The sequence below is a fragment of the Aspergillus fumigatus genome, chromosome 7, assembly GCF_000002655.1.
Source record: "Aspergillus fumigatus Af293 chromosome 7, whole genome shotgun sequence".
Taxonomy (NCBI): domain Eukaryota; kingdom Fungi; phylum Ascomycota; class Eurotiomycetes; order Eurotiales; family Aspergillaceae; genus Aspergillus; species Aspergillus fumigatus.
In genome coordinates, this window is record NC_007200.1 from 651,432 (window position 1) to 678,368 (window position 26,937).

Consider the following 26,937-nt stretch of genomic DNA (forward strand, 5'->3'; position numbering starts at 1 on the left):
ATGGCGACCCACAAGCAACGAGGAACTCTTGTCTTAAACCTTAAGTCAGCATGGTCTCCGCACTTTCGATCATCGTCATCGTCTTATGGGGGTATGGCCGAGAGGAGGAGAGGGGAGACTAATCAGTAGAGGCATGGAGTCGAGTCTACTCGGGCTGGCTCAAATTATGAATAAGCGGCAGTCCGAAATGCATACTGGGAACTGCGACTGGACAATAGAAGCGATGCAGAGCAGTTTATGCCGATGAATTCTATCTAAGCCAGTCCTGTAATGGAGTAGATTAAGGTTTAACAGCTTCAACAGGGATCGGATATGACAACAAATGCAGTATAGTGACCGAGGAAGAGAATTGGAACCTTGGAAATCATGGTGATCAATGATCAAACAGGGGAGTTTGAGGGGTTTAAAGGTCTTCGGCTCTGACAGCCGCAAACAGTAGGGCCAGAAGTGTTCCAAATCCGGGTGATTACGGCCTACTGATCTGCTTGTGATCAGCCTCGGAAGTAGACATCAATTCACAGACTCAGAAACAAGGTAGGGACAGCTCACTTGCAGTCCAGAATAGTACCTCGTCACACATACGTCTAGAACAGCAATGGGGGCAAGCAAAATCAGCTAAACATCTAACTACTGTGGATGCCCCCTTAGTCAGGGGCCCTGGCCAGATGCCAGATCGTTGCCTTAGGTACGGAGTAGACAGCCTCAATTCACCTTTCCATACAGGGTCAGCATTGCGACACATGCACCCTTCTCACAGCCCGATTGGTCACAACTATTACCAACCTTCATGTGGTGCTCGCCACTATTCTACATTCTACCCGGGGTCATCTTTTCCGAGTCCTCTGCATATACCACTTTTGGCCACAGTCTCGACAGTCCAGCGGCAAACTTGTCATTTCAGCTAGCGTGCCGTCAGCCATTGCTTGGGGGCATGCAGATCATCCGCGACAATGGGCTTGTCAACCTGTAGGATTTCACGGTCAGTTCGACTACCGAGCCGAGCAGATGCCGACGAGTGATTACGAGGCTGTTGAGTTTACTCTGGCCCTGAAACCGTCGTTGCTTCCTGCAAAATCCCCGCAGGCGCATTTTAATCGATTATTAGTATCATTCCTAGGACTGACGTACAGGTGACCAGGGGCGAAGATGCCTTTTGCTGCTGCTGCTGGTGATGGCGATGGAGTGGCGATATCTCAAGGATTGCTTTTTCCATTGCATCGCTTCATTCATCAATCAGGATCGCGCTACCTTTTGTGTCAAAGGCGCAATGCCGTAATAAAGAAGGGCGAATGAAGACATATCAAGCTATATTGAACGAGCTGTATCATATACCCCGTCCATGTTCACACACTAGGACAGTATCTATAGTCGATTCCAGCCATTATGATAGCAATTCAATGCATCACACTTCATGGTATTAGGTATTCTCCATGTCCGTCGAGTTTCATGGAGGAGACTAAGCAACAAGTATAGAGGGGCTGTGTTGCGATTGGATCAACCTCTTCAGTCGCTGCCGAGAATACTCCGTTGCAGAGAGTGATGGAGCCTGGAGGGCAATGCACGTTGACTTTTCATTGAAACAACAGAGCAACACTCAACCACTACTTATCTATGAGAAATGGGCCACGAGGACTAGGGAGGATAAGAAGCACTACTTGACCAATCAGGAATAAGTTAGCAGCTTCAGAGGATCAAAGGCATCCAAACTGCTTTTCAAATAACAAGCATGAGTGAATATCTGCCAGAGTCCACCCATAGGATTAATTACAAACTGACAAGTGCATTGCAAGAAAGTACCTTGAGAGAAAGTAGCTGCCTACTTAGTCAGACTACTGGCCTCGTAGTCCAGTAGTGATGAAGAGGTCTGATGGATCCTCCACATCCGGGCCTTAGACCATAGTGGACATTACCAAGGGTTTTCCATTCTGGGCATTTCACTGATTTCGTACAGTCAGCCAGATACTGATATGGTGCATGGAAGTCAATATGAAGGGCTATCGTTGTCTCTATTGACCTGCAGTATTTTGAGGTAGATATGCCAGCCGCTTAGAATAATAAAAGAGTTTATCAATTTCAGCCGGTGGTATCAATTTGCATTTTGCAGAGACTAGGTAGTTTAGCCCACACACTATTTCGCTTTGGTGTGCGGTAAGTGTGATTTACGATTGCAGATCCTGCAGGCTTGGCCGAGACATCAGTTCCATATTAGACGAGTCATAAAAGTACGGAGTGGAAAGGCATATCCCCGAGGTACTTCACAACATTCGTTGAGACATATAATTAAGGATAGGATTAAATCCGCGCCAACATTCAGAAAGAGATCGCTGCCCAATGCAATGACAAGGTTTCAACGGTCACAACTGTTTGATGGAACCCTTCCCGCCATCAGATGGACGTGCTGAAGGCCAATCTCACCCGCATGTTGGGGAAATGACATGAGGGGGAGAAGAGGAAAGCGAAGTGAGAACAAAAGCAACTGCTGTCTTGACTGCCCAAAGTTATAATCAAGGCTTTAGCACCTTATGCCTGCCGAGCAGATAGTAAACTGTGATGATGCGATGATCATGCAAGATGGACGAGGAAACAGAAACGGAAACGGAAACGAAGGAAAAGGCCCCAGGAGGAGAATGGAAAGCGGGGGTTGATCTGAAGTAGATCGTCGTCTGTCATTCATCTCACTCTATGTGATTGGGAAAACTTGCCATAAATTGCCTCGTACTATATAGCGGTGAACCAGCAACAGTCGAAGATACAGAGACAAAGAAAGTCTGCTAGGAACGGATACATACGCACATACTAAGGTAGTAGCCTGGAAGAAAGGAGTCATCCTTGTATACTACGAAAAGGGACACTGTGAGGTGATTATACGTCTGGTAAGTAAGTCAAGATCTAGATCTTCTCAAGAATAATTACAGAGTTATGGGTAGCTGGATCATGGTTGGACAATAGATATCTTTCTACTTAGAAAAAGTTCTTGCCCTAGGAAATGTATGTACTCCGTACCTTAGCCTCAAGATAGTGCCAGATGCAACTTTGCACATATTTGCCTCGTTCTATCTCTAGATGTTCTTTCTTTTACGGTCCAGCCCCATCTTCGCTTTCCCGTTTAGGCATTACGACAACTGCGCCAAGCACTCAGGAAGGTTTAGTTTCTGATTGAGAGAGCTATAATGGACAACACTTGCCTAGAGGCATGAAGCTGATAATGCCATCATCAGTACACTACAGAGCAAAGCAGTCGTCGTCTACTGGCTGGGAAATTGACCGTGGGCATTGTCATTGTCCGAGATTAGGTATGGCATCTTTATGACTATCCGTTCGTTACCAAGAACTGCGCACCTCAGTTTATCGGACTTCTGAAGGCAGAAGGTGGTATCTTTGGAAGCACTCACTGACATCATGGCGAAAGGCGAGAATGGGAAAAAAAGAAATATGAGAACCTCGAGGCGAAGCCAGATTCCGGAGAAGGGCCGATCTTGACGTGAACGATGCATTGAAATTCCGTTTGGAACTATTGACGAGACTAGGACCAAGCAGCCCAATGGGATCGGTATGCTAGACCGGGAACGGATAAAAGAGAAAAAGCAAAGGAAATGAAAAGTAGATAGGTACTAATCTGGAAGTGGATGTCTGTAAGGCTACTTTCCAATAATCAATCGTTTATCGTACATACAGTACCGAGTCTTTGGCATAGATATGCTGGGCCATCCGATAGTGGATCAGAGACACTAGATCCATCTGTCTCGTGGGCCTCATTATTTCCAAGGTCAAAAAAAGGGTTAGATACAGATAAAGATCCGGCTAAAAAAAAGGAATGAGAGACAGAGAACTCAAGCAAACAACGAGGTCTGGTTAACTATAGAGCCGGAGGTACATTACTTAACTAGATGGCAGTTAGCCTCGCTCGAACCAAGTGTTTTATTATAGGGGCTGGTTCAATCCACACCAGCTTAGATAACACCATACTACCCTAGATAGTAATAAACCTCAGCATACCTAAACAGGTAATAATATATTATATAATAGGAAAATAGAACTTTAAAATCATTCTGATTTACTATATAAAATTACTCATAGGCATTCCTCTCTTTTAAATCACAAATTAAATATATTATAAGATAGATTTAATAGCTAATTAGATTACTCTATTTAAAATTCTAGAATACTAGTTATATCTTAAGAGATTCTAGTATATTAACTATTATAAAGTCTGCTGCGCTAGCCCTAAGGTATATAAAATACTTAATTCTTCTAATTCTCTCCCTATAATATCTTATTCTCTTAATATGATATAATAAAGCTATTTACTAACTCTACTAACTATCTTCGTATATATTAGGCTAATCTCTCCCTCTTCTACCTCTGCTGCCTCTGCCTCTATATATATTAATATAAATACTCTCTTATAATAGAATATATTTAAATTTAGATAGATTATAGTATATACTAGCTATCTCTCTAGCTAGAGAGAGATTTGCTAAGCCTAATAGACACCTATAAGGCTTAATAATCTTTAGTTCTAATAGACTAGTACTAGAAGGTAAGGGTTAATAAAAAGGGCTTTTTAGTTTAGAGAGAGATACTAGTACTAGTAGAATAGATTAATACTAAGAGATCAGCCTATAGTAATATATTCTTTAATAATATAAATATAAAGTAATCTAAATATATATCTTATCTTACTAGTATAAGGCCTTATTTACTTCTTCCTAATAGTACCTTCTAGTAGATAATAATTATATATAGATAGCACCTTCTATAGGGTAGCTCTAGCTATCTTTATTAATATATTATAGAATAGGGGTTATAGTAAGCTAAGAGGCTTCTAGATATACTACTTAGTAAGGGTATACTTAATCTAAGTATGCTAATATAAAACTATATACTTAACGGATTAGAATATTATAAGATAATTACTAGTTAATAGAAGAAGATCTTATTTTAATATCTAATAGCTTCTCTTACCTCTTAAGGTAGCTTACTTACTAAGATATAAATAGTTACTAGTATAGTATTAAAGGAATTACTTCTTTATATTATTATTAAGCTATTCTAGCTTAATATAGCTAATTATATCTATAAATACCTTACTATTATTAGGCTGGCCGTTGGGAAGGGAAGGGAAGGGAATGGGAAATCCCACTCTAGGTTCCCCTCCTATTTTAGGCTAAGGTACGGGAATCCCATCACTAAGCCCTTAAAAAATGGGATTCCCATTTCCCATCCCTAAGAGAAAATGGGATTCCCTAATTAATAAGGGATTCCTATTGGGATTTCCCATCCCATTTTTATTATAGGATATGGGAGCCCTATCCCATTAGATAAGAATGGGAAATCCCATGGGAATCCCTTATTAATTAGGGAATCCCATTTCCCAAAGGGAGGGAAATCCCATGGAAAATTTCCTCCCATGCGGCCAGCCTAACTATTATACTTATTCTTAAATCTTTCTTATTTTTACTAGAATTTAGTATATATAGGGATGTATATAATATTCTTCTATATCCCTAGTATAGAATTCTACCTTATCTATAGCTATTAAATATATACTTATAAGCTAATAATAATAATAAAAGCAGCCTAATTTAATATAGCTTATTCCTCTTTAATAAGAGGCCTTACTTATATAAGAATCTTTTAATTAATATATTAAATACATAGCATTATATAAGTAATAGGGAACACTACTTTAATAGTATTATAAAAATTATTATCTTTATCTATTAAGATTATAGCTAGTAATTCTAGGCTAAGTTATTTATAGATAGATTAGAGATAGTATAAAATAAACTTATAGAACTCCTATCCCTTATTACTTATAAAGCTAAATCTAATAAAGAAAGACCTACCTATAGAGCTTATATCTATAATATTAAGAAGTAGCATCTTATAGTAATTTATTTTATATATATAGTCTATAATTAATATGTGAATGAAAATAAATAGTATATACTAAATAGTATATAAATGACAAAGGAAATTTCACAAATATAGAGGGGAATAGATGGCTTGCCTAAGTATAAAGGAAGAATAGGAGGAATAGTAGTAGAATAGAATAGAATAGTAGAAGGAAAAATAGCTAAGAATATCTTAGATTAATATCTTAATTCCTTAATTAATTTTATTGACTAGCTATAGGGTGATTTTAAGGGTGTATTTATAGACGATTCCTTCTAGCATAGGCCATTCGAATATTGAATGATCTCATAGCCGGGTGATCTCATAGATTAGATCACCATTTGCTAATGGTTGAAATCGATGATGATGAATGATGATCCATGACCATAAGGTTAGAACCATGGATATGGTCAACGATCAACCATAGCATGGTTTTCACCAACATAATATATATAGATTTAACTTTAATAGCTTAAAAGCTATCTGATATATATAAAATAGAGATCTTATAACATTCTCCTCTATATAATAGTTAAATATCTAGTTTTCTTTCTTTAGAAGCTAAGTAAGTAAGCTTTAGATAGGAGTTTTACTATTTAGGAACTTAATATACTTCTTCTACTAATAATTATAGATATCTTAACTTATAAGTATAGATTCTCTGTCTTCTCTATATAAAGAACCTAGAATCTAGTATGTAGGAGTACTAGTATAAAGCTAATTCTTAATATTTTATACCCTCTATTCTAATTCTTATTATTAATACATTAGATAAGTTAATAGGGGTAATGGCTTATAATTATAGCTTTTATTTAAGATAATAAATATCTAATTATTAAACCCCTTTAAATACTCAATAGTTATCTAAAAAGGATAGTTAACTAGGCAAGATAAATAGCTTCTCTTAAAATACGCTTTATCAATTTATACATAATAGTTCCCTCTATAGTTATAATAAAGGTAGATAATATTCTTAAGGCCTATATTTTTATCTTTCTTAAAGCTCTTAGTAGTTAGCATATATCTATAAGAGGCTATAAAGCTATTAAAGAAGTCTATAGCTTCTTTAAGAGTTATAAAGCTTTAATCTATAGGGTGAGGGGGTATTTAATATATTATAGTTACATCTTACTATAATTTAAGAATATAGGAGTTATCTGCATCTTCCTTAGCTAATTCTAGCTAGGTATCTATATATTAAGATACTATATTAGCCTTATATAGATGTATGCTAAGGTGGAATAGTTATACTATATATAATTTAATATTAAACCCTATAAGCAAGCCCTTATCTAAGCCTTTATTGCATGCCCTATTTGCCTGTTTAGGTATACTAAGGTTTATTACTATCTAGGGCAGTATGGCATTATCTAAGCTGGTGTGGATTAAACCAGTCCCTTTATTATATGGATGCTTAATCCCGAAGCGAATTCGCGAGGGGCACTTTGATGGAAGTATACCTGCCGGGCATCTATGGTAGATTTTCCATACATACTGTTACAAGTCATTGACTTTACAGGGGGTCAGGATGGCGAATTGTGAGAAATTCCACCCAATAAATAATTAACACTCTTTCCAACCCAATCAAAACGGCATTCTCTGCTCGACCCAAGGATCGACACTCAAGCCTTTGGAGAACATGCACCTAGCACCATGGTAATAGGTACAGTATGTCCTAGGTAGATAGATGGATCAAACAATTCGATCAATTGCGTTATCACTCTGTGACTGTACCGATCTACCTACCTATCTAAGTGTTCCAGTCGTAAACTAGCTCCAACTCCACTCCAAGCCTCCGAAAAGTACCTCAATCACGGGGGGGAACAGGGAGAGTGCCTGACTGACATGACCCGAGACAATGGACTGCAGCAATTCCTAGTTCCTAACACTAAACTGGAATCCACTGCGTGGCTCAACCTGCCAATCATGATTTTATGCGTGAGCTATGCACTTTGGGGTCCTTGGGGAGTGGTCATAGGCCATCCAGATGATCGCCAAGTGGCATTGGGCCGGCACGAGTGCCCTTGTCACTCCACAGCGCCGTCGATCCTTTCTCGACTCCAGCCGGCATAGTACAGTAGACGTATCTAGTACCTGTCTGATTCTACCTTAGAGTTGCATTATTAAATATAGATTCCCCGGTCTCGCACAGGGCAAGTTCATTTTCTTTAGATATTTCCTCACGTTCCTATTAAATGTTCGACGATCGATACTTCCATCTACACCTGCGTTACTTTTGCCTACTTCCATCCTGAGTGATTTGTGTGTACTTGTTTACCTCCTTCTACTAGCCTATTCTACACCACACATCGTTATTGCTTGACATCGTCCAACTCTTGTCTGCCTCTTTCTTTGCTCCTCAGAGAGATGAAGAATTCGATTCCATCAGACGTATGGGAGAAGAAGAAAGCGTTGATTGCCAAGCTGTACAAAGAGGAAGAATGGCCTCTCAAACAAGTCATCAAGAAGATTCGCTCAGACAACTTCAACCCAAGGTGAGATAGGTGCGGGAAGCACGAGCACTATCCCATAAGCTAATTGATATCCCGTATAGTGAAACTCAGCTTCGGAGCAGACTGAAGAAGTGGCGCGTCACAAAGCCGTCTCGGCAAACACGGAAGAAGTCTCCCGATGGCCAGTTCAAAGCCACCGACGGCGACAGTGGAATCGATGGAGCATCTCCAAAGACACAGAATTCATCTGTCTCTCCCAGGACTCCATTGCACGCTAACCAGCAGCCAGCTGTGAGAGCCTTTCCAGCTACAGAGCCTGATTGGTATATGAGCCACAAGGTATACGCGCCATCACAGGGAACTTCAGGGCCAATTTTCGTCGATGATCAGACTATGTCCACCTGGCCTCTACTGGCTGACCAACAACCCTCACCGAGCCCATCGGATCGCCATACCTCTCACAATGGCTCCCCCGTAGCTATGTCAGGTTCCAATGCTTTCCATCAGCGCCGCATCTCGCAGGGGATGGACACAGCATTTGTCAACGCGACATCCACAGTGACGCATACTTTTAGCGGCATACCATTTGCCGTCACCACTGAATCTTGCACGCCAGAGCAAGTCTCTACAACGGCGGCAACAGCACCTGTTCAGTGGACCGTCCCTCATTGGTACCCACTGCCTCCGGGAGCCATTTCTCAACCTCCGCCAGTCCAATTTTATCCTCCTGCTCCTCCAAGCCCTCCGTCAACAAGCCCCGTGGACCCTACAATGCAAGCACCGCACTCACAGGTTGACTTCTCTGCATATTTGCCCAACTATTCTGGCCCTTCTCAATATCAGGTGTTCGAAAACTTCGACGGAGTCAAGTCGTGGAAACGAGTTATGTCTCTTCAATATACACCTGACACAACGGCTCTTAACCCAGGAGCTGAACGACCTGAGGTTGCAAATTATGCCGACAGGAAGGCGTCGCTGCCCTCGAAGATGTCAAGCTATCATTCCAATGGACTCATGACTCCACCGTCTCAATTTCTCCCTCATGTGCAAAATCCTATGATGTGCGGACCAATGTATTCCTACCTTGGCCCAGATCCTCTTCCACACAGGCCACCGAGCATTGAGTTCTAGAATCAAGGTTGAGGCTCTTGATCTCATCTTCGAATGGGACCTTGGGTTTGGAATCCTTCTTCCTTCTTTCAATAATCCCTCGCTTTGTCTCTGCGCATGCTGGTCATGCTAATTGAACACGTCTTCTAATATTCCTTTTCGTTTTGTCATTCTCATCTTGTCTTCTTTGTCACTCTAATAGGTCCGTCTCAACAAGTCGCAGCAATCGGTCTATATACCAAACTTTAGGTTCTTTTTTTTTGGGGAGTGATCGTCAAATTTGGAGCAAAGAGGGTGTTATGGCTTTGTATCTGATGTCTTTACGGGCATATTATGTATTGCACGAAAGTGAATGTACTGAACAAATTATGTACGGGGTGGCAATTCTTGACTATTAAAAGACAAAAATGGGTCAAAGCGGTCTCTTTCACACCCGTTTTGGATGCTCACCTGTATTTTTGGCTAACTCACCGAGGAGTTGAGACTGCAATGATAAGCACTCACATTGGTTAACATTATTTTCTTTTTCCATAGAGATTTCAAATTAATGTCGGAAGCAATTGATGTCCTTATAGGGGCACCCTGTGCAGAGGAAAGGCCCAGTAGCAAAACATGAAGATCTATCTGTTCAATTATCCGAAACTGACCTCGGCTCGTTCGTAATCGCGGGGAAATCTACGCTGTTCACAGCTTCCAGCTTGCAGCATGCACTTTCTGTGCATCTGCTCTCTTTACGCCCTTTTCCACTGAGTCTATCGACTAATATATAGAAGAGTCTATCATCCACCTACCTCTTCTTAAACCTTGGACGTTTTACACGGAAGTGTTTTGCGATTGATTGACTTTCCCTGTTGATCAACATGAGGGCGATTCAGGTCAAAGAGTATGTCAAAGTACGTTAAGATTCGCTTCTTTCAAAATCCTTTATTGAAGACTTCCTCTAACGGCAAGTCTCAACCAGGGTCCTCTCGACCTCCGGGTCACCGAGTTGCCTACCCCATCCCCCTCGCCAGACAAGTACTTGATCGAGGTCCACTCCGCAGGAACCAATTTCTTCGACCTGCTACAGATCCAGGGTAAATACCAGCACCAGCCGCCCCTCCCTTGGATCGGAGGCGCCGAGTTTGCTGGCACGATCCTCGCTGTGCCAACCGGCCAGAAGAAGACCCAATTCAAGGTCGGTGACCGAGTATTTGGCGCGACGCAGGGTGCCTACGCCACGCACGTGCTCGCGCCTGAGGCGTCGCTGCTCCCCATCCCCGCTGGCTGGAGCTTTGAGGATGCCGCCGGCTTGTTTGTGACCGCGCCGACCTCATACGGCGGTCTGGTGCATCGGGCCAATGTGCAGCCGGGTGACTGGGTCCTTGTGCATGCGGCGGCGGGTGGAGTTGGGCTGGCGGCTGTGCAGATTGCCAAGGCTAAGGGGGCGACGGTGATTGCGACTGCGGGGACAGAGCGCAAGAGACAGGTCGCGCAGGAGTTTGGAGCGGACTATGTGATTGATTACTGCAATCAGAAGTGGCCTGAGGAGGTAAAAAAGTTGTGTGCGCAGCACCGCACAGGGAATGGGAAGGCGGGCGTGGACGTCGTGTATGATCCGGTTGGTATGATCGATGCCAGTCTCAAGTGCGTGGCCTGGAATGCGCGGTTGCTGGTGATTGGGTTTGCGGCCGGGAAAATCGAGAAAGTCGCGCTGAACCGGGTGCTGCTGAAGAACGTCAGTCTTGTCGGCTTGCACTGGGGCCAGTACGCCAAGTTTGAGAAGGAGACGGTAGGCGTTGTCTGGAAGGGAATCTTCGATCTGGTGGCCCAAGGCAAGTTCAGAGGGACAGCCTTCACAGACGAAAGATTTGTGGGATTGGAGAGTGTGCCCAGAGCCTTGCAGGCTCTCGGAAGCAGAGAAACCTGGGGTAAAGTAGTGGTGAAGGTCATTGACGATGAGGCGAAGAGCAAGCTGTGACCTGTACCGCTGTTTTAACACTATCAATCTTTTCTCTACTTGCAACAATCCGAAATAACACTAGACATACACGACATGTCTGTCCTTATGTATTATATCTCTATCACCAATATGTCTATGGTCGGTATTTGTAGATGTAGGTGCGCAAGGAGTCATGCTCTCGTAGAATGTAGAAAACGCGAGCAAACATGAACTATGAAGGCCCTGTAACTTCCTCTCGCAACTTTCAGATCACGAGAACTCGAAACGAGCTCTTACAAACCAGCTCCAGTCGGTCACAGTCACAAGACGTGACGTGTGGTGACTGTCCTTCGAGAGAAGGGTCCGTGAGAGCATGTCAGACGCCCTATTCTGCTCCTTGCGGATGGACAGACAGGGGAGACTCGGACAGCTGGATTGTAAAGTTGCACCGGTATGAGATTGTGTAGACTTGAGGGATGCACAAATCGCCAAGGATCAAATAGTATATATTATGATGTTTCGTGACTGCTGTTGGCTGCGAAAACGCAGGTTAGTTATCATTCCTCTACCAGTTTTGTAGTGAGAGTATTTGGATCAGTTGCATCGTATCCAGCAAATATATAGAATCAAACAGTTGACTTCATCTTCAGCGTTTGATCTTATTATATCTATCAAGGATAATCGCCTGAGCTGCAAAGTTGATCAGAATAAACTCAGTCCGCAGTTTGCTGGGAAAGGGAGGAAAAATCTGACGGACGAGATCCTCGCTTAGCGTCAGCTTAGTCAGATGGTTTTGATTCGCAATCTTATCATCCCTGTACAGGGACACAGCTCAGCGTGGTTCGGAGAAAGGTCGCCGTGGTCCGGCGGAAACTCGCTCACCGTCGACCCACGTTCAACCTCAACGTGTGTCGGAGATCTTTTGTCATAGAGTACCTCCATAATCTTGATATGTGTCAATAAAGATTTTTAATTCAAAAAGGAGGAAGAGTTAGAATATTAAAAGCCCAATAATAACTACACTATGTAAAAATCTATTTAGCCTTAGTAATAGGCTTAGCATATGCTAAACGTCTGTCGTACACTGGGACATTTAGTCATGGTTCGACACCTGCTGACCTCTTTTCCGCTGAACCACGGCGACCTTTCTCCGACCCCACGCCGAGCTGCAACCCCCATCACATGCCTATAGTTGATAATCGGAGATAAGATAAGCATCAGTATGATGTGTGATGTACTGTAGGACCCTAGCAACTGAATCAGTAACGAGGGGCTGTAGTAGCCAAGGAGTGAAGATGCTGGAGAAGTTCATCTCATTGCACTATCTGAATTCTCTCTTTGAATACTAGAAGCAGAAGGGGAGTTAACTGTTCGAAAAAGATTTTCAAGGCACAGCTGACTTGATATTGACGCTTTACATCATGCACGGTAACAGCATGTCTTACAGTTCAATGCTTTGATAAGTGTTGTCAAATTGTTTGCACTTGATGAAGTCCGAGTCAAGATATATAGCTGGGCCGTTTAGATACTGAAGGCATACCTTATATTTTGACCTGTAGGTACGATGGCATGATTTTTGTCGAGACATCATCCACCCATACGTCATGCCATAATTATTCCAGTTTGTGACCCCGCCAGAAAGTTATCACAAGCATTATGAACAAGTGCTTTAATTTAGTGATAACAAGTGTCGGCTAGTATTTCCCCTATATGTCTGATTTAAATCCGGACGACACCGAATCACTTACGTCGGTCCTTTGTTGCTATGATTAGCGTCCATCTGAACCGTCCAATTCTCGTCTAAACATAGTCCGCGTATACGATCAATCGCATGCAGGATGTCGACGTCCACAAAGTCTTCCAAGTTCAGTCATTTGCCTCGAGCAGCTTCGGGGCCGCTGGAATGTCCGTATGAGGTGAGGAAGAGCCAATTTCCACTATGCAAGGTGGCCAATGGATGGCATACTGATGGAGGCCGTCCAGGGGATGAGTGTCATACATAATCCCACCTTCAACAAGGGCTCTGCCTTTACTGAAGAGGAGCGAAAAAATTTCAAGCTACACGGCTTAGTACCCCCGAATACGCAGACGCTTGAGGAACAAGTCCACCGTGCATATGAACAGTACAGTAGCCGAGCGGATGACCTAGCAAAGAACACTTTCATGGCTAGCATGAAGATGCAAAATGAAGTTTTGTATTTTAGAGTAAGTACCATTATTTTTTAAAGGGGAAGCAGATATTTGCGAAACATTCTTTACCCATGTCACGTTCGATATTGAGTTCGAAAATCTGCTTCGTGACTAATTTTTTTTCAGTTACTACAAACTCATCTAAAAGAGATGTTCAGCATCATCTACACTCCAACAGAAGGAGACGCCATTCAAAACTACTCACGTTTGTTCAGGAGGCCAGAAGGCTGCTTCCTAAATATCAATGACCAGGACGCGATTGAAGAGTGCTTGTCCAATTTCGGTCGCGGTGAGGATATTGATTACATCGTCGTCAGCGACGGCGAAGAGGTACCCGGACCTTTTCATTCCCATTGCTACCTCATGCACGATTCTGACAGGGTCAACTACAGATTCTCGGAATTGGCGACCAAGGTGTTGGTGCGATTCTGATATCCGTCGCCAAGTTGGTAATCACAACTATTTGCGCTGGAATCCACCCAAGCCGGCAGCTTCCAGTAGTTCTGGACTGTGGTACAGATGTAGGGCTCGCAGACATCAACAGGAGCCTTGTGTGCTAACACCGGTGATAGAATCAAAAACTGCTTGACGATGAGCTTTACCTCGGCCTTCGACAACCCCGAGCTAGAGGAAAGGAGTATGATCAATTTGTGAATAGATTCGTCACCACTGCTAGAAAGCTTTTCCCCAAAGCATACATCCATTTGTGAGTGAAATTGAGTCTCGTCTTTGGCCGCAATTTGAACCGCAAGCCATGCGACTGACGTCCCTTCGCAGTGAAGACTTTGGCCTTCATAATGCCAAAAGACTTCTCGATGGATTTCGACCACACATGGCCTGCTTCAATGATGATATCCAAGGAACCGGGTGTGTCACTCTGGCGGCATTAATGGCCGCTTTGCACGTCAGTGACGTCAAATTGCAGGACGTGCGCATCGTCATCTTTGGTTCCGGTTCTGCTGGGACTGGTATTGCACAGCAAATTGCTGGTACAATTGCGACGGAGACCCATAAATCAAAGGACGAAGCGGCAAAGCAAATCTGGTAAGCCTTGCGGGAAATTGATGCTTTGCCCCATTGCAACTTACTCAACCTTTTTCCAGGTGTTTAGACAAGCCAGGATTGCTAGTAAAGTCCTTAGGTGACCAATTGATGCCGGCACAGAAACCTTTTGCGCGCAGCGATTATGAGTGGTCTGACGGGGAGAGGGATCTGCTATCTGTAGTGAAAAAAGTCAAGCCCCATGCGCTGATTGGGACATCGACAAAGCCCAACGCTTTCACAGAAGAGATAATCCGAGAAATGGCCAAGCATGTCCACAGTCCAATTGTATTTCCATTGAGTAATCCTACGCGGCTGCATGAGGCACAGCCCAAGGATATCAACCAGTGGACAAATGGTCGAGCGTTGATAGCGACTGGGAGCCCCTTCCCACCAGTTGATCGCAACGGGGCAAAGTATGAGATTGGTAAGTACAGATTGTCAAAAGTTTGTAGACATGACATGACTCATTGGAAAACCCTATAGCGGAATGCAATAATTCAACCTGTTTCCCCGGAATTGGCCTTGGAGCCGTCTTGTCTCGGGCACGCGTCCTGTCAGACAAGATGCTGGTCGCTGCGGCCAAAGCGCTAGCAGCTCGATCACCTGCGCTTCAAGATCCCAACAAGCCTCTCCTACCCGATGTGGAAGAGGTCAGGGAAATCAGTATCGATATTGCCAAGGCGGTGATTAAGACAGCAGTAGAAGAAGGGCATGCTCAGGAAGCGGGTATTCCCACAAACGATGACGATCTGGAGGAGTGGATTCGTGTACAGATGTGGGACCCTGTCTACCGTCCTCTCTCAAAGCCGAAATAGGAGTGAAATCTGTAGCGCAAGATCAAGATCGGGGCTTTGAATCTTACTGCAGAATAGCTTGATCATCTGGGTGAAGAAGCCCACAGTTCGCTGCAGTGAAGGCGGGCAACAGTAGTCAAGCCTCAGGTAGATTGCTCTACGCGGTCTCATGTGAATGTGCAGTCTGTCTCATTGAACAAACATAAAAGAACCTGCAAGCGTTGCTGTTCACAATCATCCTTTGTTAACAATGTCAAAGCTGTCAAACACTGGCTATGTTTACACTGAAGAAAGCCTTGTGGAAGCCTGACAAGTCGTTCCATATATTACTTTCAAATGGGTAGTTTTATCCGCTCCAATAGCCATTAATTCACTCAATCGTAGGTTTTGGGTGAGCAACAAGGCTTAAACTATGGAGACTGAGGCTCATAGTGGGCTGGCTGCTGCGCCTTCTCGTAGGCAAGAAATCCTAGAGGACAATGAGTCTCTATTGCACCGCACGTGGAGTTGGAAGAGGCAAAACATGATTTCATGGATAATCAGATAAAATTTCATTGATCGAATCAGGTTCTGGCCGAGGCTTTTGTAGATGATGGATGAATGATAACATGATGGTTCTTTGGGTTTTCTAGAAATTGAAGCTGGACGGCTGGACGGCCCTTGGCATCGCAGATTGTAACCTTGTTAGTCAATAGTACAGAGTAGAGAACTGGTTAATAGACGTTGGGTCCGAGCTCAGGTTTTCCCGGGATCAAATCATCAAAGGACAAAGCGAGCATCGCCGCTTTGCTGGGCAATTTTGGAGATGATGAAAGGTTACCAAGAAATTCAAGAAATCCTTAATAATTAAGCTGGTCCGCTTTACATCAGTGGGTTTTCCTGCCATAACTCTCTTAAGGAAAAAACTGCCTCATTCCTGGCAATATCTTTCTTGTCGCTTAACCTCAGATAACACCAAGATTTGACCTACATCAATACTGTGTTGCGCACTCTTACTTTCCATATTGAGGCTACAGCAAGTTTATTTGCGCGTCTAATACAGTCCTTCCCCCAAAAGGAAAATAACAAGATTATAAGATGAAAATCGCCTACACAGCGGTTCTTGTTTTCCTTTTGTCGTCCACCAGTGTCACTTCCTATAGGATTCCGCAGTCGGATCTGGTCGCTCGTGATGTAGTCGCTGTCGATTCATTTCGAGCCCCAGATCTCGAAAAACGTCGAGGAGGAGGCGGTGGACGAGGTGGCGGAAGCGGAGGATCCGGTGGGGGACGCAGTGGAAGCGGCGGAAGCGGTAGTTCATCGGGGTGAGCGGTTGTCAAGCTGCCTGTTATCTTCATAGACATCGAGACTAACAGTCGTTCTGTACGAAGTTCCGGTGGGCGTACAGGAGGCTCATCTCGCCCTGGTTCCACCTCTAGTAGCAATCGCATTGGCGGTGCCTACTACGCTGGCGGCGCCACATCTACATACAGGGCCGGCACGCGATCTCCTCTGGGAGTCACTCCTTTCCTTTTGCCAGTCGCTGCACTGGCCATCTTCCCTGGTATCTGGCTCTACGGAGCATATGCATACCCGTACAGTCATCGTTACAACTATACAAATGAAACTTCTCGCCAAAACGAATCATTGCCGGTAGTCTGCTTGTGTCAAGAATACTCAGATTGCGGCTGTGACGATAACAATAACAGCACCTACTATCAATCACTGTTCAATGGCACTCAACCTGTGAACTCGAGTATCGCCAAGGTTGTCAACGCCAACGGAACCGAGACCATCTACATTAACGGAACTGTGCCGAACGCAACGGACTCTACGAGCTCGTCCACCTCCTCAGCTCCCGCTACAGCCCTTCTTGAGGCTAGTGGATACTGGGTTATGGTCGCTCTGGTGGCTAGTATGGTTTGGGCGCTATGATGGATGTTCCGGCGATGGAATCGTTCACGCCCCTGTGCCTTTCAAGCGATGAGCCACTTGCTCTTTATGCTCCCGTCATGAAATGCCTTGTCGCTTTGCTGGTTGTGAATCTGCCCCTTTGCTTCTTGCTATATTTCGCTTCAATCAAATCTGTTCCATGGTCTCTCTCTGTCTCAGCCCTTGCTGGACTTTGCTGCGGGAATACTGTCGAGTTCGCTTTGACTGGTGGTCTTCTGCTTTGAATGGCACGAGAACCCTGATACCCTTATTCGGCGTTGGTAGGTGAAATACTTGATTCTTGTTTACTCACTTCGCTGGACATGATTTACGATACCACTTCCTAATTATTCTTCTTGAGAACCTTATTGTACGATAGATTGCTATGAGTTTGCTCGTTTCAAATACACGTCATTATGATCATCAATCGCATAGCTCACGCTCGGAGTCTTGAGCTCTAAGATCGATAGTTTTCAGAAATAGATTGGGGTCTTTTTCAGGTCTTTTGAGCTCTAGTTCCAACTATCAATCTTTTTGCGCATTCACCAAAGATGAACCCTTCGCAGTTTTATCAATCCTTTGGTTTCTTCCAATATCCTCTCCTCTGTAGGATTCTTACTGGCCTTGAAACCGACTAGGTATTCAGCACGGTGTAGTCTGACTTCATTCGACTTCTCTAGCGGACACTGGGACACTGACTCGCTTCTCCAGGAGACTACTACTTATGGTACTCCATCTTCTCCCCGCTGCTGCGCGATTGAAACTGGTGGATGACTGTAAAATGACAAGCCTTGGGCTCCTCTTTCAAGCAGGAATCGTCCTTGCTCGTTACTTTAATCGTGTCAATTTCGACCCCCTCATGTTGTCAATGGCCTCTCGACATCTTCCGGACAGCTGCAATTCGCATTCTTCAGTCCTCATCGTCTCTTTTGGGTAGGCGCCAAGTCACACACTGCGCTATTGCATTAGCCTCCCCTCGGGATAACATGATCGACATGTTTCCCGTGGAATCCTGGACTATCTCACGGCTAGCACTGCAAATGACTACGAACCGCAAGACAGAGTATGGCGCAAAAGCTGATGGGGTAGAGGCGTACCTAGCATCTCTCTCAATGTCTACAAAGTAGTGGCACCGACAATCATCAGCGATTAGAGAATAATTGCCTAGTACTTTGCCGCCTGCATCGCAAAGCCGGAGCTTCGAAGGGATCGACAGTTGAAAATTATCGTGACAAACCCGAACTGTCCCAACCATGGACGGCTTGACAACATTGCGCTAGACTCAAGCGACTTCGAGCCAAGCATACCCCTGCGACAACCGGTTTCATGGCTGATTCGCTGTTCGTTCGGGCCATATATCGAATCTGGTATCGTTTAGTCGGTACAAGGACTCAGGTCTCTAGAAGACCTTTCTTCTAGTAGCTCCGTACTTTAGCTAACAATTTAGTGCCAGGCACTGGTCAACCCCCCTTTTCTTTGCGCCTTTTTATCATTGCTGTCCTCTCTTCTTCACTTGACTTACCACTCACTGCTACAGGCTTTGATTGCGTCAAGGCGTTGTCGCTCGTTCTTTACATTCTATACACACCAGAGCTGTCACTCGTTTCCAGCTCCATTCATTCTTTACTTCCTACAGGCGAAATCAAAAAAGCTCTCTCGCTTATCAAAATCGATATACCAGCGCCCAACATCGACCAGCTTACTCCCAAAGCTATTTCCCTTCCCAGTATCGCGTTTCAATTGCAGCCTGCACATCTCAAACTTCAGTCTTATCTATCAATTCTGCGATCAATATGCATTTCACCAAAGCTCTGCTGTTTACCGCCGCGGCTGTCGCGCCTTTCGCGTCCGCTGCAGCGCAAGCTGAACCGACCACCACCATCACCGTCAAGATGATGAGTGTTGGCGCTTCTTCGACTCCTACACCGTCCCCCAGCAGCAGTAGCAGCAGCGCCGTCGGCGCGACTCCAAGCGGCAGCAGCAGCCCCTCCATTCGACCCACCGGTGGCATCTATCTCCCCAGCTCCGGCCGTTGGAACTCAACCAGCTCTTCGATCGTCAAGGTGACAGTCCCTGCCACCGTCAGTGGCCCCTCGCAGACAAACGCTGCTGCCTCCGCGGCCTCGTCGGCACCATCCCAGGGTGGCGCCGCTACCTCGATCAACTTCTCCGGCCCTCTGACTGCTGTTGCCATGGCTCTCGTGGGATTTGCCCTGTTTTAAAGGGAAATTGGAGTTGACCGGCACCTCCAGCGCTTGAATAACGATAATTGAAGCGGTCTCCATATTTGGGATCTGGTGAGGCCGTCCATGACCACGCATCACTGTTCAGGGAATATGAGGAACTCAAATATAGATTTTCCTACCTGTCTTCTTTTTCTGGACGATCCTCGTCGCCCATCTAGTCACATACACATTTGCACTTCTTCAGGCCTGTATCTATTAAACTCGACTCCATCCGCCCCGCACGCATCGTTAAAGAGTTATGATCTGGACGGGCTGATCTGTCACACATCACCTCAACTTCACGTCCTCTAATTTATGTCTGTCTATACCCTTAATTTGTCTTTCAAGAAGCTCTGGCCTCTTGCCTCTTGCCTTGTTTCCTCTAGATTTAGATACTCTTTACATCCTATTCCACTGGATTTCTTCGTGATGATAGACGGTACCGATGGTTCTACCATGTCGCCAGTTCCTATCATCCTTGAAGTACTAAAGTACCCTTATGGTGCTTACCGTGGCATAGCGGGCTAAAGTGTCTACATGGGTATACACCCAACGCTATGCTATAGAAGTTAAGTATGCAAGTTTCTCTCGTACTTACGCTTGCTGTGGTATACAGAAAGAACAATGAAGTTCGACCATAAGAAGGAGAGGAATGCATATGATTATGTTACAATGTACAAGAATATAGATCAGCGCTGCAGACGTTCGCAGCATCTTATGAGTCCCTGTATGTAGCTTCGTACCTGTTCAAGCCGGACTGAAGTTAGCCAATGTTTCAGAAATTGGAACAGTCATCACATACCTCTTTCCTCTGAATGCCCACAGACCCCAATTTCCGCAAGAAACATCGTGAGGGTCCAGGTCGTTCAAATCCCACCGCAAACTACGGAAAATATTCTCGCCTGGCTCAAGAAGTATGTCGAATTCACCAGCGCATTTCTCGCGAACCCAGTTGATATCCCTCTCCATGTCCCACTGTGTGTACCCAGTGGTAATGATCGGGACCTTGGTCTCCAAAAGTGGTGGCAGAGTTTCTTCCCACTCATGAGAGCTCGCAGGGTGCCCGAGGCCCGGATGGAAAAGCACAAAGCAGTCCAGATAGGGATCAAACGGCTGGAAATACTGCGCTTTGTACATGGTGTGGAAGTAGTCAACGTACGTTGTGATCTTCAACTGGCCACCGAGTCGATCCTCCACAATGCCTCCAAACGGATTCTCAGGGGTCCGCTCGGGAAGTGGGAACTCGTCGTCACGGTTGGCCATACTCTCAGGTCCAATGAAAATCAAGTGTATCAAGGACCGCGGGAAAATGTAGCTCAATTGCAGCCAGACGTCACGGGGAAGGGACGATTCCGCACGCGCACCGAGGATGAATACTCGAACTGGGGGTGCTTTCAGGCGCAGACCTTGGATATCGACACCCTCTCCAGTCTTTGGAGGGTGCAACGTGTATCGAAGAGCTGGAAAGAAGACTGGTCAGCTACTTGGACAATTTACAGGTAACTGGCTGAGCACCGAAAGGTGCAGCTTACCGCTAACGCTCTTTAGCCCTTCGGTAGTGAGTCGGCCTCCCTTTCGAATGCTGTAAGGACTCAGCTCATGCAGAACACTTCCGATCGTCAGCGGGTACGTAAGCATTCTAGTCACTTGTCGCATGCTTCGGTCATGATTGATCGCATCAAATTCCCGTGTATAAAGGAAAGTGTCCCAATTGGTCATGTTAATGACAAAGTTATCGTCCTGCGGCCCTGGGTAGGTGAACTCGGGGAAAAAGCGCCCCGAATGAAGGTCGTGGTCATCCTTGTTGATTTGTCTGATGGTGTCACAGATTTCCAGGTGCGCCTCGAAATCATCCATCCAGTGTTCCTCAGAACAGTAGATGGGAACGCCACAGTCGGGGCACTCAAAGTGAGAGTGGGCCGGAGGCAGTGCGCTTTTGGGGCTCTTCCGAGATTCAGGATCGTGGGGCGAGAGCGCTACGCGGGTTTGTTGATGACTAGGATGCGGACAAAAAGCATTCTGTTTGATGAATGCCGCACGCTGTCTAATCGCGGGTGCAGGGGATTTCGAGAAAGGGTGAAAGAGGTTGTTTGGTTTCAGCAAAGCTCTTGTCTCCTGTGCTTGGCTCGAAGAGGTGGACGAGGCTCGGTGCGTTAGCTGCCTTGCCGTTGGAGACGCAGCAGATGAAGGCGACAAAGATGGGCATGATGTCCGTTTCAATTGCCCCTGGGAGGATTGGGGTGCAAAGCAATTGTTGGTCTGCGAACTAAACTTTCGGGAGAACGAAGAGGGGGAGCTGCGTGGTCCTGGCGAATTGATCACAGTTTGCAATCGAAACGTAGAACCTTGAATAGGAACCCTTCGCTGGAGGGCCTGCAGACAGCGTCCGCAGGTATACTCGCCAGGCATGTCGACTGTCGCGGGGCTGAATGGACGGCTGTTGAGTACACATGCTTAGAAGCTGTAATTTCTGGCCGCCGAGAATGCCGTTGTATCACGTGATTCAGTCAAACCACTCAAGATGTCTTGAGCAAGGCATGTTTTTGTTCGCTGCCACTGCAACACACACCCTCAGCTGAAACGTTGGAAATTTGTAAGAGAGAACCTGTTATCCAGGTGCTAATACATCAAATAAGAGAGTTGATAAGTGCAATGGTGACTTCACAGGACTATAGACTTCTTGATTGAACACAATAAACTTATCACTATCTACAAGATAGGCGATCGCCAAGATAGCCACCTCCCAAGTCATGAGCGAGCGTCAGAAGATATCTTCGCTCGCACTCCAGTCATGTCTTTCTCTACATTCCCAATACTTTCCATTGTGCGCCCAATATTCCTCTCCAGTGATCGGACATTTAGCCCTGATGAACCACTGAGGGCGGTACTCCTCGCCCTTAGCCTCCCTCTCCCGACGCTTCGCCCGTTGCTTTTCTTCAACCCGATGTTTTTCATTGGCAGCCAAGTCATACTCGCCGTCTTCCATTGCACGCTGGTCAGGGCGGAGTCGCGTGTCTGTGGGCGGGAGATGTTCTCTCAAGCCTTCTGGAAGAGCATTCAGTGTGATAACAAAGGGGGTCAGATTGAAAGGAATTCCACTTGGTCGAGGATGGCTCTGCCAAACCAGGAATGTCTTAGCCGATTCGGGGTCCTGACCGGACACTTGCGCTTCGAACCCAGGAGTATGGCGTGCGTAGATTTTATCATTCCAGCGCCCACCAATACTCCATCTCGGCGTTCCGTCGCGATCAACGACTTTGCCAGTCACCTGATACGCAGAAGACGCCTTCCAGCCTCTCGGTTTAAAATCCAGGTAACAAACCTCGCCGGTAGTCCAGTTTTTGATTTCCATCAGACCATAATTGTCAACAGTGGGATTGCCTGTGATAATGCCAATGACAGACGAGGTAACTTTCTTCCATGTGTAAAGCTCCTCTCCGCCTGATACGGGACGTAGTTTCAGAAACCAGGTTCCAAGGAGGTTGATATCGAATGATTTGCCGTAGAACTTCGACTTAAGAGCGGACTCTCCCTGTGGAAAGAAGTTTAGAAAGAAGGAGACGGTGTCACAGGAGAGAGTTATTCAAATCTTACCCAGTAATCCCACTTCGGTGACTCAGCCCAGGCTGCGCCAATCGGTGGGTGATGGCTAACCTGCTCAATGAAGAACCGATATCCCTTGTCGGGCCGAGCATATTCGAAGGTCTCTCCGAGAAGAGGATTGAAGGGCTTTGCCACACGGCCAATTGTTGAAGCATATTCGCTCGCTGCGTAAGCAGCTACATACACCAATCGCTCCATCGAGTCGGATCGGTCAGCCGCGATATCCAGAAGGTCAGCATATTCTAAGTCCTCCGCTACTCGTTGAAGCAATGATGTCGGCTCATTGAAAGATACTGGTAAAGTCATCTTTGTCATGTCCTTGCCAATCATGGATTTCAGAATTCCCTAAAGCATCACCTTAGATTGTTTGAATCCTAACTTAAGCATGTACTCGCAATCACTTACCCACAAAGAAATTTTCGGTCTATTGTCGTTGTCCAGCTTAAGTCTTGTCCGTACAGGCTCTTCGTAGCCCTTGAAAGAGGGGACTATCTCGTCCCGTTTCGCAGCTCGAGGCTCAGTGCTTTCTAATTCTGGCTTTTCCTTTTCTTTCTCCATCACTTTCGAAGTAGTCATGTCTTCCACTTCTATCTCCCCAGCGTCGATAGCATCAAAAAACTCATCATCGTCGTCCGATCCAGAATCGTACAGGCTGCTGATGCGAGATAGGGCTGACCTCTTCCGACGTAGGGACTTCCCAGACTCGTTCTCCTCGTTTTCCGTCATGTATTCCATGGGCTGTGCAATTAGTTCTTTTGCTTCATCTCCGCCAACACGGCTGTCTTCCCCAGAGACTTGTATGCGAGACGCAACCTTGCTACCACGACGACTGGTATGTGCGGACACGCCTTCCAGAGCTTCTTTGAGAGCTCGCTTGGTACGTCTGCGCTTCTCTTCGGATTCTCCCATCTTCGATTGCAGCTCTTCGTGCTCCTGTGCAATGCGCGCCATGCTTTCCTCCCACATTTTGCGAAGATAAGCCTCTCGGTTAAGTCGGTATTGCCAATAAGAATCGCGATCCCGCGATATTTTGAGAAGGTTTTGGACCAGACCTTCCAGGCTGCTTACAGCTGCCTCATACGCTACAAGGGCTTGGCCAACGGTGGGGTCCGAGATTGGAAGGTTCGGATCCTTCGATTTCTCGGCTTGCAACGCAGCGACGACATTGGCCAGAATCTCGAGTTGAAGTTTTGCAGATTGCGCCGTGATGTTCAGCGCATCTTTATCGGAAGGACTGATATCACGACTAGACGCGTATTCACCATAGTCGTCCTCGTCGCCTTCGCCATCCAGATGGCTAGTTACATGACTGACCACCCGATTGACTTCGTTTTGCAAAACACTCTGGTCGTAAGAACCGTGTATTGAGACTTCCTCATCTGCAGGTACACTGTCAAGGGTCGTACGAGACCCATATGTGGTGAGTTTGGAAGTGTTGCCACTTGGCACGCTTAGAGAAGGAGGTGCTAGACCTTTCCCATTTGACTTGCTGGCGGCCAGGTTCGGGGATTCAGTTGCAGCCTCTGTTGGACTCCGGCCTTCGATCTGGTCCATCTTTGCCTGGCGAAGTGCCTCAGCATGTCTTGTCTGGCGTTTCTGTTCCTCCTTTGCTTCGTCTTTCGCCCATTGTATGGCGTTGTTCAGAGTCCAGAACCAGCGTTTAGCCTCCACAACATGGTTCGCTTTGAGATGATATTTGACAGATGACTTCCCATGTATTTCAAATCGCGTCTTGTCCTGCGCGTCCATGCTGAGCCTGGCGATCTTCATATTTATCGCGCCGCGGCAAGCGGACCCCGCGTCGTCTGAATGAAACGTCAATTTCTCGTGGTTTTCAGAGGTGAGGGGCACCAGAGATAGGCTTACCTTGATGTTTGTAGTAACTCAGGACGCCGTCTTCAAGCACGAACCATCTCAGCTTATATCCACTGGTATAATTTGTCCATTTCTTTAAGTAGCCTCTCATTTCACGCGCATCTTTGCCCACGAGCGGCGCCTCACCTGCCCCTGTCCGTCCAGAGACACCTTGAGCGGGATTGCTGCCGAGGATGGCTTTCTCTTGAATGCCACGCTGTGCAATAACTGCTGCAGGAGATTTTTTGACAATGGCACGCGTCTTATCGTCTTTCGTTACATCTTGAGGTAGCCTACCTTTCTTATCGCGCCGGAAAGGATCAGCGCCGTGCATCAGTAGAATTTGTATGAGTCTCGTATCTTTCTTTCTAGCGCCCTCATGCAGCAAGGTACCTCCAGACTGTGCGGTAGTAGGGTCGGTGACCAAGTCCAGGCTGTTCACATCTAGGATTCCCTCCACGCGCGGCTCCTCCAATACCCTCTCAAGGTTATCGTAATCGCCTTGATACACAAGGGACTGGATTTCTTGTGTCTTGCTGTCAATAAATAAAGACCTTGCAAGCTGGAGCTGTTGAAATATTTCGGGGTTACGCGCAACATCAAGGGCAGTCTGGCCACGGTAATTGACGATTGAATCATTCACTGATGGACGATTCAGCAACTCGCGCACCAGAGGTCCTCTTCCTAGCTGCGCCGCAAGATGAAGAGGAGTATTCCCATCCCGATCGCGGGCGTTGATATCCAGGTCATCTCCCAGAGACAATATGAATTCGACAACCTGCGGCTCGGCACATTGGATTGCTAAATGTAGAATGGTTGTGCCAGTCAAAGCGCCTGCCCCTTGAGGTTCCCTGGTCTCTTTAATCGCTTTCGATATCGCATTTGTGTCACCGCTCCGCAGAATCTCGAATAGTCGAAAGGTGCGCACTGATTGTTCAAGTGTCATGCTTCCAATCGCTGATTGAGCTTGAGTTGGCATTTTCTCAACATTTTCTGCGCTGTTATTGGAGCCGGGTGGCTCAAGGGACGCCTCTGAGTCCATGGGAGGCGATTTGGCCTCTTGGGGCGACTTTCGGGGGATGCTATTCTTATGTGACAGCAGCGAGAAAGAGGAGGTGCTGTTAATCGGAGAAGACGCGCCAGACTCAAGCGAACCACTTTCACGACCGGTCAGATCGTCGTTATCTTTTGATTTATCACGATGTAAAATTGCAAGGGCCAGGGCACTCTTCGATCGTTTGTGTCTAGTATGGCGTGTTGAGTCAGTACGGTGGCCACGTCGCAGGGGATCATTTAAATATGGGGGGAAGAGAGAAAGCAAATTTGAACGCAATCGAGATAGAAGCAGCTCTGAATCCAGGCATCTCCAGGACCAGCTCATCGAAAACAAGGTGACACTAAATCTCCAGGGAGCAGTTCACGAGGGTATCTATCAGTCAAGAGGAACTTACCCTTCGCCCCTTTCCGTCATTTCTCTATCGTCACTAAACGAAGCTCCGAGATGAATAGAAAAACTCGAAGCAGTCGCATAGACAGTTGGGAATAATAGGAAGAAGAAAAAATTCAGAACTCAAAAGGTTTATGAGCTCACGAGTTTATGATTGTATATATGTCTATGTATGCGGTTGACAGGCAGTGGGGAAACGATAAGGAGTACTTTGTACTTTGGTTGAATGGGAAGGGAAATGCGCCCGTGCCTTGGCGTTTTAGATCTCAGAACAATAATTCACATGAATAGGAAGGCATTCCACCTTACGACCGATTCCAGAATTAGAGGAAGTGGTTAAAGTACCCTTCTAGGTTTGGGAAGGATTATTCTATAGGGAAAAATACAAATTACGGAAAGGCTTGGGCAAGAATGGAGGGGAGTTGTCGAATAACCCGAGCATGTATGATCAAAGATTAGGTGCCGCTGCGAATGTCTACCTTATATA

General features: G+C 45.8%; 8 protein-coding genes across 8 annotated transcripts; 5 read left to right on the top strand and 3 right to left on the bottom strand.

Annotated features, from left to right (window-relative positions):
• Nucleotides 1-8,265: 8,265 nt before the first annotated feature.
• Nucleotides 8,266-9,482, top strand: AFUA_7G02390 (Clr5 domain-containing protein; the record flags this gene model as incomplete). The annotated part of the gene is made up of 2 exons (XM_741600.1): nucleotides 8,266-8,393; nucleotides 8,453-9,482. 2 exons carry the CDS (start codon nucleotides 8,266-8,268, stop codon nucleotides 9,480-9,482), a joined length of 1,158 nt encoding a protein of 385 aa, XP_746693.1.
• Nucleotides 9,483-10,321: 839 nt separating this feature from the next.
• Nucleotides 10,322-11,421, top strand: AFUA_7G02400 (NADPH:quinone oxidoreductase family protein; the record flags this gene model as incomplete). Its single annotated transcript, XM_741599.1, has 2 exons — nucleotides 10,322-10,354; nucleotides 10,423-11,421. 2 exons carry the CDS (start codon nucleotides 10,322-10,324, stop codon nucleotides 11,419-11,421), a joined length of 1,032 nt encoding a protein of 343 aa, XP_746692.1.
• AFUA_7G02410 (uncharacterized protein) lies at nucleotides 10,774-12,220 on the bottom strand (the record flags this gene model as incomplete). Its single annotated transcript, XM_077805161.1, has 2 exons — nucleotides 11,492-12,220; nucleotides 10,774-11,422 (listed from the first exon to the last, which is right to left on the bottom strand). Exons 1-2 carry the CDS (start codon nucleotides 11,575-11,577, stop codon nucleotides 10,774-10,776), a joined length of 735 nt encoding a protein of 244 aa, XP_077661290.1. The 5' UTR covers nucleotides 11,578-12,220.
• Nucleotides 12,221-13,220: 1,000 nt separating this feature from the next.
• Nucleotides 13,221-15,431, top strand: AFUA_7G02420 (NAD-dependent malic enzyme; the record flags this gene model as incomplete). The annotated part of the gene is made up of 8 exons (XM_741596.2): nucleotides 13,221-13,298; nucleotides 13,366-13,587; nucleotides 13,699-13,902; nucleotides 13,965-14,093; nucleotides 14,145-14,278; nucleotides 14,350-14,616; nucleotides 14,676-15,040; nucleotides 15,100-15,431. The coding sequence occupies 8 exons, from the start codon at nucleotides 13,221-13,223 to the stop codon at nucleotides 15,429-15,431; spliced, it is 1,731 nt and encodes a 576-aa protein (XP_746689.2).
• A 749-nt stretch (nucleotides 15,432-16,180) lies between these two features.
• AFUA_7G02440 (uncharacterized protein) lies at nucleotides 16,181-17,751 on the top strand. The gene is made up of 2 exons (XM_741594.3): nucleotides 16,181-16,714; nucleotides 16,781-17,751. The coding sequence occupies exons 1-2, from the start codon at nucleotides 16,488-16,490 to the stop codon at nucleotides 17,322-17,324; spliced, it is 771 nt and encodes a 256-aa protein (XP_746687.2). The 5' UTR covers nucleotides 16,181-16,487; the 3' UTR covers nucleotides 17,325-17,751.
• A 1,363-nt stretch (nucleotides 17,752-19,114) lies between these two features.
• On the top strand, nucleotides 19,115-19,543 carry AFUA_7G02460 (putative extracellular serine-rich protein; the record flags this gene model as incomplete). Its single annotated transcript, XM_741593.2, has 1 exon — nucleotides 19,115-19,543. One exon carries the CDS (start codon nucleotides 19,115-19,117, stop codon nucleotides 19,541-19,543), a length of 429 nt encoding a protein of 142 aa, XP_746686.2.
• Nucleotides 19,544-20,261: 718 nt separating this feature from the next.
• Nucleotides 20,262-22,001, bottom strand: AFUA_7G02470 (putative mRNA processing protein (Mss51); the record flags this gene model as incomplete). The annotated part of the gene is made up of 3 exons (XM_741592.3): nucleotides 21,079-22,001; nucleotides 20,349-21,006; nucleotides 20,262-20,289 (listed from the first exon to the last, which is right to left on the bottom strand). Exons 1-3 carry the CDS (start codon nucleotides 21,953-21,955, stop codon nucleotides 20,262-20,264), a joined length of 1,563 nt encoding a protein of 520 aa, XP_746685.3. The 5' UTR covers nucleotides 21,956-22,001.
• Nucleotides 22,002-22,104: 103 nt separating this feature from the next.
• On the bottom strand, nucleotides 22,105-26,663 carry AFUA_7G02480 (OSBP family protein). The gene is made up of 5 exons (XM_741591.2): nucleotides 26,455-26,663; nucleotides 25,016-26,247; nucleotides 23,555-24,954; nucleotides 23,141-23,494; nucleotides 22,105-23,078 (listed from the first exon to the last, which is right to left on the bottom strand). Exons 1-5 carry the CDS (start codon nucleotides 26,472-26,474, stop codon nucleotides 22,308-22,310), a joined length of 3,777 nt encoding a protein of 1,258 aa, XP_746684.2. The 5' UTR covers nucleotides 26,475-26,663; the 3' UTR covers nucleotides 22,105-22,307.
• Nucleotides 26,664-26,937: the final 274 nt, after the last annotated feature.

Bases quoted from the DNA above. Each gene is read 5' to 3' on its own strand.
- AFUA_7G02480 (XM_741591.2), bottom strand. From the start codon at position 26,474: ATGACGGAAAGGGGCGAAGG. The intron at 26,248-26,454 runs GTAAGTTCCTCT...ACGCCATACTAG, and splicing joins ATGACGGAAAGGGGCGAAGG to ACACAAACGATCGAAGAGTG. The intron at 23,495-23,554 runs GTAAGTGATTGC...GTGATGCTTTAG, and splicing joins GACCGAAAATTTCTTTGTGG to GGAATTCTGAAATCCATGAT.
- AFUA_7G02440 (XM_741594.3), top strand. From the start codon at position 16,488: ATGAAAATCGCCTACACAGCGGTTCTTGTTTTCCTTTTGTCGTCCACC. The intron at 16,715-16,780 runs GTGAGCGGTTGT...TTCTGTACGAAG, and splicing joins GGAAGCGGTAGTTCATCGGG to TTCCGGTGGGCGTACAGGAG.